This window comes from Barbus barbus, assembly GCF_936440315.1.
Source record: "Barbus barbus genome assembly, chromosome: 10".
NCBI lineage: Eukaryota > Metazoa > Chordata > Actinopteri > Cypriniformes > Cyprinidae > Barbus > Barbus barbus.
Genome location: NC_136738.1, coordinates 9,537,163 through 9,549,199, shown reverse-complemented (window position 1 = coordinate 9,549,199; position 12,037 = coordinate 9,537,163). Strand labels below are relative to the sequence as shown.

The window sequence follows — 12,037 nt, the reverse complement described above, 5'->3', positions numbered from 1 at the left end:
GTCTTCCTGTCTAGATAGCTGTATCATAACTAAAATGGATTATCTTCAAAGTGTATTAGTTTGGAACGTACATGATATTCTAGAATAGTCTTTCTAGAAGCAGCTTGTTGCTATTTATTCAGTGCTGCATATATATGCAGCACTGAATAAATAGCAACAAGCTGCTTCTAGAAAGACTATTCTAGAATATCATGTACGTTCCAAACTAATACACTTTGAAGATAATCCATTTTAGTTATATATATATATTAGTGTGTATATATATATATATATATATATATATATATATATATATATATATATATATATATATATATATATATATATATATATATATAATAACGATTAATCGTGATTGATCACATCCAAAATAAAAGTTTGTTTACATACTATATGTTTGATGTGTATATTCAGAAAATAGGTTGTTTATATATTAAATATATTTATTTGAAATATAAATTATATGAATATAAATATAGACATGTAAATACATGTGAATATTTTCAAATTATATACTGTATTGAATGTCCACATTTATGTATAAATAATAAATATACACAGAACACACACATGCTATGCAAACAAAAACCTTTATTTTGTATGCGATTAATCATTTGATAGCACTAGGCAAGGCAAGTTTAGGTAAGGCAAGTTTATTTATATAGCACATTTCATACACCGTGGTAATTCAAAGTGCTTTTACATAAAAGGAAGTAAAACAGTCATTAAAAAAATAATAATCACATCAATGAAAACAAGGAATTTAAAAACAAATATTCTCAATCTTTGTTCAAACTCTTCTGCACTAAGTGAAAAAAACTTCCAAAACACCTAAATATTCCACTACTTCACCCCCTACTTACTTTGACCATCATAAACCAAACAAATAGAACTCAGAGGTCCTACATTCAACTGATTAACCAGCACACTTGTCTTTCTTTGCCCACATTCTCTTTACCATCACAGCACTTACTTTAGCCTTCTGTTTAAACTTTTAAAATGATACAAAAATTGATTTAAAATGAATTTAAAACAGTTAAGAATAGAAAATGATTATACATAAAATACAATTCAAGTTTGGATGTAGCACAGGGCTCATTCAACAAATTCACAGCTAAACAGATTTGAGTCTGGATTTAAATGTAGCTACTGTTTTAGCACATCTGATCTCTTCTGGAAGCTGGGTCCAATTGCGGGCAGCATAATAGCTAAAAGCTTGTTTTGTGTGGACCCTTGGTATTTCTAACTGACTCAGTCCTAATGATCTGAGTGGTCTGTTAGGTTTATATTTAGTGAGCATATCTGCCATGTATTTAGGTCCTAGGCCATTGAGTGATTTATAAACGAGTAAAAGAACTTTAAAATCAATCCTAAATGTAACTGGAAGCCAGTGTAAGGACTTGAGGACTGGTGTGATATGCTCAGATTTTCTGGTTCTAGTCAGAATCCTGGCAGCAGCGTTATACATATATACACTAGTGAGATACATGCAATGCTGCCTTCCATTTTAGCCAAAATAAAGTATTCAAGAAAGAATATGCCACCTATGCCTTTCGGAAAAGTCTTCATGTCAAAAGCGCACCTATGATGCCTATAAAGTATTGTCTATCTAGGCAGCACCAGGTTTTGGAATAGCGTTATAAATAGTGTGATTCATCTGTTCCAAATACATTTCTTATACTCTAATTTTTTCTTCTCTTTTATGAAGCCTCGACATATGACGGCACTGGAATCCAGTGGAAAGACAACTTTGAATCTGCATTCACAGAATTATGTGAAATTGGACGGTACAGTTGTTTTTTTTTTGTTTTTTTTTACTTTTATTAAAATGCAGTCCATCATCCTTCATTCTGTCAATAACAAACTCCGCTGACGCGTGTTTTCTGTTTTAGGGGTCGTTTCTCAGTGGTGAGGAAGTGTCTCAGTAAAGCCAGTAAGAAGGAGGTTGCTGTGAAGTTTGTCAATAAGAAGATGGTGAAGAAAGAGCAGGTGGCCCATGAGGCCGATATCCTGCGTCACGTCCAGCATCCGCAGCTGGTGGCGCTGATTGATACCTATGAGTCGCCCACAGCCTACATGCTGGTTCTTGAGCTGTGCGTAAATCCGTTTAAAAAGCAAATACACTTCCATTGACAGCCCATCACTCAATTACACAATTATGGGACTAGACGGGGGCACGGCATCATGGCACAATTCCAGGGGCCCTGATTAGAGAGAGCGCCCGATGGGGATTATCTTATGTCTTGATGAACAAAATGTATAAGAATCATAAAAATCATGCTTTCTGCAATAATCTAAAAGCCAACAGGAAAAAAGACCTATTGACCTTTTGTCAAAGTAACCAGGATGATGCTCACTTCCAAAATGACCTACAAAATGACATCATCCCTTGCAGAGTAGAGCTCCAAGACTCAACATATTCTAAATCTATTCAGTAAATATTCAGTAAAAAAAGAAAATTACCGATGAGATTTTAGTCTGTTTTGTTGTATGAAACAGGATGAACATTCTCCTCGTGGAACACCAATCTCTTTTTCCGCACACATACAAACTCAAGTGGAATTTATTTTTAAGAATGACCTGCAATGATATGATCATATTTATGTGTGTTCAGGGTTGAGGATGGGCGTCTGCTGGACTATCTGGTGGCTCACGATGAGCTGATGGAGGAGAAGGTGGCATTCTTCATTAAAGACACTCTGGAAGCTCTGCAGCACCTGCACACATGCAGAGTAGCTCACCTGGACCTCAAGGTAAAACATCATACCACCACATCAGCATGCAAAATAAAATAACTCCTTATTTAGTAAAAAAGTGGTCATTTAGCAGACGCTTGTCCAAAACAACCCACTCAGAACACCTTAGCAACTGCATAGCAATGCTCTAGCAGCCAAAATAGCAACCATACAGCAGTGTTCTAAACCCTACTGTAAATAAAACCTAATAACCTTAGGGCAATACCCCAGTACACCAAGATCCTAGCAACATCTTAGCAACTTAGAACACCCCTGCATGCTAAAAACCTAAATAAAACCAAAGAGTGTATAAACCAAGATGTGTGCCAAGATATGTAACAGCGGCCAGCTGGTAAGAGCTGTGTATGGGGAGTAGAACCGGAGGGGTTACATTGGTGCCGTGACCCGGATGGGAGTGAGGTTTAGGGTGGTGAGTGTTACAGAGGCCAGCTAGTAAGAGATGTGTGGGTAAACCTCACTCCCCTGATTTCAAGAGGCATGCTAGTGACTGACGCTAGGTCTTTAGCATCCTTGTTAGCCCACCTTCCGCCAGAAACACTGGTTCGAATCCCACTCAGAGCAAATGAAGGGAGTAAAACCGAAGGGGTTACATATACACCAAGATCATTTTTTACTATGAATGAGAACGACTCCAAGACACAATTCAGTGGATCTAATAAAGGTATCCGTATACTTGCACTTAGCACTGCACATGTGCATTGGCTGGACCAACCTAAAAAAATTGTTTTTTAAATATTAATGTATGAGTGTAAGAAATAGCATTTAAGAGACAGTTAATATCAGATTTCATTATTGATTTGAAATATGCTATTGAAATGTAGGACGTTTATGAGATTTCTGTATTTCTCCATTCAAGTAGATAGGAGTTGGTCTTACATGCTTAAAATACCGTGGCTGTCCAGAAGTGTTCTACTGACTTTCTTTGAAAGGGAATTTGATAAAAACACAATTATCAACCACACAGCAATGTGCCAAAAGCACTCAGAACACCTTAAGAACCACATAGCCTGTAACACCCTGGTAAACATTCACATCAGTAGCATTTTAAGTTGTTTGTTAAGTTGTTAGTTTTGTACAAGCATGCACCCACTACACTCTTAAAAATAAAGGTTCTTTATTGGCATCAATGGCTCCACAAAGAACCTTTACCATCCATGGAACCTTTTCATTCCACAAAAGGTTCTTTATAATGGAAAAAGGCTCTTTAGAGTATTAAAATGTTTTTCACACCCTTTTAAGAACTCTTTTAATGTTCTTTTAAGAACTGTTAATTGAAAGGTTCTTTGGGGAACCAAGACATACAAGACATACTGTGCAGGGCAGGGGTGCTTGCAGGACAGGTTTGAAAACCACTGTTCTATGGCATCGCTGTGAAAAACCCCTTTTGGAAACTTTATTTTTAAGAGTGTAAGTAGGTGACCACTAAAGAAGAGTTTAGAAACTTACTTTAGAGTCTTGAGTTTTCAAGTCTTTCTCATTCTTTAGCCTGAAAACCTGTTGGTGGACCTCCATGTGCCGGTGCCCTGCGTGAAGCTCTCAGACCTGGGCGATGCTGTACAGGTTTCGGGTCACCGCTACGTGCATCTCCTCCTGGGGAACCCTGAGTTTGCTGCTCCAGAGCTCATCCAGGGCACCCCGGTGTCCCTGTCCACAGACGTGTGGAGTGTAGGGGTGCTGGCCTATGTCATGCTCAGCGGAGTCTCCCCGTTCCTGGATGAGAGTCTAGAGGAGACCTGCGTCAACATCTGCAGGCTGGATTTCTGCTTTCCTGAGGAGTACTTCAGTGATGTTAGCCAGGCCGCCAAAGACTTCATTGTGTCCACGCTTCATCAGGACCCCAGGAAGAGGCCGAGCTCAGCCACATGTCTGCAGCACCCATGGGTCAGCGCTCATAGTGGAGATTACTCCAAAACACCGCTGGACACTGTCAGACTCGCTGCGTTTATAGACCGACGCAAACAGCTACATGATGTCAGACCGGTGACAAATGTTAAAGGACTGGTCAGCAGCAGTATGGGACACACCTTATGAGACGAGAACGTGGGCTGGAGGAAAGAGATTCTAGCATGTTACATGCTCTATGTCAACAATAGATGTCATTTACATTATATCATATCATTAGGAATGTGCACTTACTGTACACAGTGTTTTCTGTAGCGTTCATTGGTCTGCTCTATTATGACTTGTGGCCCGGGGAGTTAATAGATTAAGAAAATACAAGTACACTGGAATTGTGGGAATTGCAGGAATTGCAGAGCAAGGAGTAGTAACATCACTGAATTTCATATTAAGGCTTAGTAGTTGGGTGTTGTTATATGTTCAGTTGTATTGAGGGGTTTTACAGGAAAAGTTTAACAAAAAATGAGAATTCTGTCATCACTTACTCGTCATCACTTACTCACTTACTTCCAGATTAATAAAATGTAATAAAAGGTCCAATGAGAAGAGAACAGTCAATTCCTCAATTTTATGATACTTTAACTCATGCTCGAATTCAAATATGGGTTTGGAGCAACATGAGAGTAAATGAATGATGACAGAATGTAATAGAATGTGGTTGACGATTGGATGTGAAAAGAAATTTAGTGATCCAACATCTTGCAGCAGATATATTTTTCACAGGTTCATTAAGATAATTGAAAGAATGTAGAATATTTGACAGGTAAGAATTATTGTACAAATACCTGCATGTAGAAATAACTGATCATCCACCATTTAACCTGTAATGTATTCAGTTTCCATAGTATGGGATCATGAGTGTCATCATTGGTATTATTAGGCATAATGAGGATTTTGAATGTCTTAAAATAGATATTTATTTATTTGTCTGAGTTGAAATGACAATTTGCAGACTAAAGTTATTACAGTTCAGCACTTATTTACACTACCATTCAAAAGTCTGTGATCGATAAGATAAAAGGTGTTTTTTTTTTTTTTAAAGGTCTGTTTTGCTCACCAAGGCTGCATTTATATGATCAAAAATACAGTAAAAACAAAAAACATTGTGAATTATTTAAAAATTTAGTTTTTAGAAGCCATTTCTCCAGTCATCAACGTCACATGATCTTTCAGAAATCACTCAGATATGCTGATTTGATGCTCAAGAAACATTTCCTCATATTAGCAATGATGTTGAAAACGTGTTGTACTTTGTTTTCGAGACTCTTTGATGAATAGTCTCCACTGTCGCTTTGATTAATTTAACACATCCTCAATTAATAAAAGTATTAATTCATTTATAAGATAAGAAAACTCTTACTCAAACAACCTTTTTAATGGTAATTTATTAATTTATAAAATACCAACACAATGTCCAGGAAAAAACCCCAAAAGCCTTAAACACAATTTCTTGTTTAATTTATTATTTTTGAACACATTGATGTATTGTAGGAATGTCCAGGTATGCCATGTGTTATATGTTTATGTTTGACTGTATAATTGTTCTGTATGCTGTATGTGCCGTCAGAGGTGTAATATATTAAACTGACACAGCAGCCATGTATCAGCTTTGACAGGCCAGACGCACATAGTTCATAAACACTTGATCAATTGATCAGTGAATACACTCTAAATACACTCCTTTACCATCAAGACTGAAAAGGAAGTCTAATAGACAGGTTTAGTGAGGGCCAGTGAATTATTACACAGCATTGTACTATAATGACAATACAGCATGACACACCTGTGAATACTGCATTGGGACAATCGTTACATCTCATGTTTAACTTCATCAGCTCCTCTGCTCTGCATTAATAACCTCTCTAATATCTGGGCCTAGTTTCATTTCAGCACATCTAAAACAACCAACATAAAAATAACCCAAACGTGATTCTGTTTCTATTTTTACAGTAGCGGTCACCCAAACTAGATCCTTTGAAAAGCATCTCAGGAGATCTCTGAAAAACAAAGCCAGATCTGCTCTTTACATCTTTACTTCATGCATATACCCCTGCAATAGGATTGTATAGAAGCCTGTGTGTAAAATTTGCAAACAAAAACAGAAATATTGTTTTTCTTGATTCATATGGGCTGTTTGTTTGTTACTGAATGTTTAATAAACTGTGCTTTGTTTTTAGAAACAGAGTTTTCTTGATGTTGTTTATAAATGTTGTTTTAGGTGGTTTTATAAATGTTAGTGAGCATTGTTATCTTAGTATGCTATTTTAATATATTATAAATGTTACATTTATAATATTACATCCTCACTCCACAAAATTAAAAGTACAAAGGCTTATTTCCTACATTTATCTATGTGGTGACAATATAATCGGCTATCATAAAACACAGGAGGTTTGTGAACAATGCCTAAAGGTCCTGAAGACACTCTGTAATGCTGAACTGAATCTTAATGATGAAACATGTCTGTTAAGGCAAACAAAGATTCAGTTTCTGGGCCATGGCATTTATGCCAGACATGAAAAAGGTTGAGGATATAATGAATATTCAACCTCCACAAAATGTAACAGAAGTTAAAATGATGATGAGTAATGGTTCATTTAGATTCCTACCTGGTTTGGCTAAGACAACCCAGATGCTCAATGATCTCCTTAAACAGGAGTGCAAAACTCCACAGCCCTGCCAAATTTATTTTCAACCCTGGTACAGGCTGGGAAGGTTACTCTTCCAACATCTAGATGGATGATTGTGACCCATAGCTTACTGTTCATGTAACACAAGATACACTCAGATTGAAAAGGTATGTCTCAGCATAGTTTGGGAGTGTGTAAGGTTCTCCAAATACCTTTGTCATTTATATAAACCACAAGCTGTTGATTCCACTCAGCAACATTTCTTTCAGGCTTCAGACGCAACCCTCCAGCTGATTTATGCAGGCACTGAAAATGTATCTTCCAGCATCCAATTATAGGTTCGGATGTGTACAATGCTGTAATTGTGCTTGGCCTGTGTGGTGGGTTGGTGACTGGATTTATATTATATTTTAGGATTTTTTTTTATGATTTATATAATATTTATATAACCGCTGTCCCCTGGAAAAAAAAAAAAAAACAACGCTCTAGGCCAAAAACCCCTGTATTGGCATCTTGACCCACTGCTGCACTGGCCTACATAAAGCTATTGTGTGTGCTACCAGGCCACTTTACAGGCAATGAAATGGAAGCCTTGATGCACCTCCATCACTTCATGCCTGGCAGAAGGCAAGGCATATGGATATAATCTGTGGCTGAGGGGGTAGCTCCATTGAGTTCGCCTCGACAAAGTCGGAACAACAAGATCGATAAGCTGCTGAATTTGCTACCGTGGCAGGCTTTTTTTTTTTTTTGAATTGCAGATTGCAGATACTTCTGACATGGTAGTCAGGGGACTAAAGTTTTCACAGATGAAATGCAGATGATAGCGCCATCTTTGATTTAGAATCAGAACCAGAAAGAGCTTTATTTACATTTACATTTATATTTACATTTAGTCATTTAGCAGATGCTTTTATCCAAAGCGACTTACAAATGAGGACAACAGAAGCAATCAAAACTAACAAAAGAGCAACAATATGTAAGTGAAAATGACAAGTCTCAGTTAGCCTAACACAGTGCATATATATATATATATATAAACACACATACACAAAAAGAAAAACAAGTAGATGGAATAGAAAAATAGAAAGCTTTTTTTAAATAAAAAGGAAGACAAATAGATAAAGTAGAATTACAATAGAATAGAGAGTTCTAGAGGGTCTAAATAAAGATGGAACAAATGTGTTTTTAGCCGTTTCTTGAAGATGGCTAAGGCCTCAGCTGCTCAGATTGAGTTGGGCAGGTCATTCCACCCGGAGGGAACAGTTAATGAAAAAGTCAGTGAAAGTGATTTTGTGCCTCTTTGGGATGGCACAATAATGCGTCGTTCACTTGCAGAATGCAAGCTTCTAGAGGGCACATAACTCTGAAGTAGTGAATTTAGGTAAAGGGGTGGTTTTGTAGGCAAACATTCATGCCTTGAATTTTATGCGAGCAGCTATTGGTAGCCAGTGTAAATTGATGAACAAAGTGATGTGCGTTCTTTTCAGCTCATTGAAGATTAATTAAACACATATTAACATTAAGGTACAGCTTAAGGTATAACTTAAGAATGACGTAGTGTTAAGAAGGTTTCAGAAAACACACCCAGGTCGATGGAGGAAGCGTTCCCTGTAGATTCTGCCCTTCACAGATAAATAGCACTGCCTGGGTTGGGCTTGGTGTTCTGAAGTGAAGGGCGTTGGTGCCTGTTCTTTTGGTATTAATTTAGCACTTGGTTGTCTCCATGTGTGCCTCTGCTGAGACAGACTTAACTTGTAACCTGTATTACTGGGTGGGTTCACACTGTACGATTTTCAAAGTCATCGGATCACTGCTCTTCTTACAATGCACAACTGTCTGTGGAACCATCTAGGTTCTGTTGTGTACACACTATATGGATATAGGGGACATGATGAATATTCCCCCAACTGCTGCTAGAATTTTTTTGTGTGAGGGCAGGACATCATTGATTACCTTGAGCAGAAAGCTGATTTTCTTGCTTCCATCTCCCACAATTCCCTCCAGCTGATTTTCTTGTTCTCTATTTTCCTTCAGTGTGTCTATTGTCCCTGTTGGGCTTGAGTGACTGCTTTAGCATGTCTTGCTGCCTCCTCCTGATATCGGACATCCAGGACTGCTGTTTTTAAGGTGTAGCCTTGTTTCACTGGGGTCTGTCCTGACACAGACCCAGACCTCCTCTTCCCTGTTGAACATGGCCCACAATATCGCTGTGCTGGGATGCTGATTTTTACTATTTAACGACTTAATTTTTGAGTCCATTTCCATTCTGATTATATATGTGGACCTGCAGCCCATCTCTGGACTTTGAGAGGGTCATTTCTTGCCTTGTTTTTATGTATTTGAACTCCTCTACCAGACTTGAGATGGGCAGTTTGAGAATGCCATTCCTTGTACAGAGCAATGTTACTTTGCTTTTACAGAACACTGAACCATTTTCTCACATGTAGGAGCTTATTGTTCTCTCCATCTTTCCTTTTTTTGTGAGGGGAATGTCAGCCATGATTAGGGGCCACATCAGGCAGCAGTCCAAACTGTAGGCACCGAAGCTTTAGCTTTCCAGGGAGCATATGATCTCAAGACCAATGCCTACATCCTGCTTCAGTTGCTGGATTTGTTCACAGTCCTTAAGACTTGCATCATTGCATTTTCCAAGGCTCTTGATGGGCTTTTCCAGTATTGTTGTTATGGGGTCGTTGTTAATTAAGAACCTTTGGACAGACAGCTTGCCTTTGCGATTAGAGATGCTTCTTAACATGAATAGACTGATCTTCATCCTGGCCCATTCAATGTTCTGCTGAAGTTTCCTTGTAATAGACTTTTATCAAGTTTGTGATGCACTCTGGTATTTTGAGAATCGAAAGAAGCCCAGAGGATGCTGGGGGAATGGAACCAAATTGCCCAGTTCTTCCAGAGAACAACAATGCAGAAAACCATAGTGGTGGAAAAGAAGCTAAATTCAAGGGATGGTAAAAGACTTTAAAGGGGCCACTCTATATTTTCCCATGATAAAGGCATTTGAACTTGAGATAGCATCCTCGCTAACATCTAACAAATTGTGAAATTGTGTAGTAGTAATATCTCCAGGAAAGCTAGGAAAGACTGCTGACATTTGGAAATGACCAGAGCAGGGGTGTGGAGGATTGGCAAACTGAAGCTCATTCTCTGTGAGGAGAAATCCAACATTGATTGCTATGGAAAGTTATAAAATAAGACATCCCCAGGGTCGGATGAGAATGATCGACCCAAAGGACAGACCACTATTATCACAAACCATGATGGACAATCAAATATGGAACAGCCAAGCAATGTATTTTGGGTCTGTGAATGGGGCAAGATATCCCACATTTAAATGAGAGGGTTTAAAGATACTCCAGACAAGCTGAGGTATTCACAAATCTACAAGTAGTGTGCAATGTGCAGGGCAACCTGGTGAGATGGAATAGCGGCCAAGGCATGAGGCAAACCACAGTATTTAGAAACTCCAGGCAAATGATGAAGTGGGGGGCAGTAACACCATAATTGATGTATCAGAGGGGCTAGAACACCAGGGAGAGCGAAGACACTTGTGATGCACAACCTGTGCAGAACACCACTGTATGAGATGCCCAGAAAGATCCAGTGAATTGGCTTGCCATCAGTGGCGGATTTAGGTATGGGCCACATCGGCAGGTGACCATGCAGGGTGGCATCTTGATAGGGGAGGCACAGGGCGTTCGCATAAGAAAACAAAAAACAAAAACAGAATGTGCAATCGAGTGTTTCCACTCATTTGCACGGCATGTCAATGTCATATCACTGTGTGTGTCAGTCAACCTGGTCAGGACTCAGAGTGTGCGCCAGGAAAATATAGCCTATTATTTCTCCCTCAGATGCATAGGTGGAGGGTGAACTAACTCTAGGAGCTAGCCTAATAACCACGCACATCACAAACCAGATATAAGTGTCATGTCATGTCAAAAAATTATTGTAATAATTGAAGCTGTCTATGCTGTGAAATGAACCTCTTAATTAAATTGCACAATTGTCTATACTTTTTGTTTACGATGAGAGAATTCGCAAGAGTGATTCAGTCAATGAGCATGTGCTTTGAACAAAACTTTTTTCTGGGATGACTCATCTGAACACCTCTGATTGGCCGTTGCATTCATAAACTCAACGAAAACGTGATTGATTGGTTATAATGTGCAACGCTGTAAAAACACTTCAAAAGAAATATAATGCAGAATGAGCAGATCTAAATGTAATACCAGATCTTAATTTAATTTAATAATGTTGACATTTTTCATTTCATTTAGACTTTCACTTTCAAAGTTTCACTTTATTTCACTTTTACTTATAAGTCACTTTCACTAAGGTGACAGTGGGAGGGTTAGGCTAATATTATCAATTATTTTACGTTATGTTATTACACACAGGGCAACAACATTACTTTTTCTGTCCAACTAGCTTATATAACCAGACATTAAAATGTGACTTTGTAATATAATGTAATTTTAAAAAAGTAACATCACTCTCTTTATTAATGTTTTACTGTACAGTTGTGCAGGTTTATATATATTTAAATGTTTACAATTACAATATATATTTAAATTATTACAATTATTATTGCAATAATTTATACATAAAGTATATAAATGTATAACATTGTATATCAATTTATAACATTTATATATACATTGATTTTACAAATATTTTACTTTTTTATATATAAAATTGTAAAATCTTTGTAAAATCAATTTCATTTAGTGG

General features: G+C 37.7%; 1 protein-coding gene across 1 annotated transcript in view; it reads left to right on the top strand.

Annotated features, from left to right (window-relative positions):
* LOC306876460 (kalirin-like) overlaps positions 1 to 6,832 on the top strand; it is a 244,973-nt gene extending 238,141 nt beyond the window's left edge. Inside the window, exons 56-59 of the mRNA XM_079427634.1 lie at positions 1,709 to 1,787; positions 1,893 to 2,093; positions 2,615 to 2,753; positions 4,242 to 6,832. Coding sequence (XP_079283760.1) covers positions 1,709 to 1,787; positions 1,893 to 2,093; positions 2,615 to 2,753; positions 4,242 to 4,787 — 965 coding nt within the window. The 3' untranslated portion in view covers positions 4,788 to 6,832. The remainder of the gene's footprint in view (positions 1 to 1,708; positions 1,788 to 1,892; positions 2,094 to 2,614; positions 2,754 to 4,241) is intronic.
* The last annotated feature ends 5,205 nt before the right edge of the window (positions 6,833 to 12,037 follow it).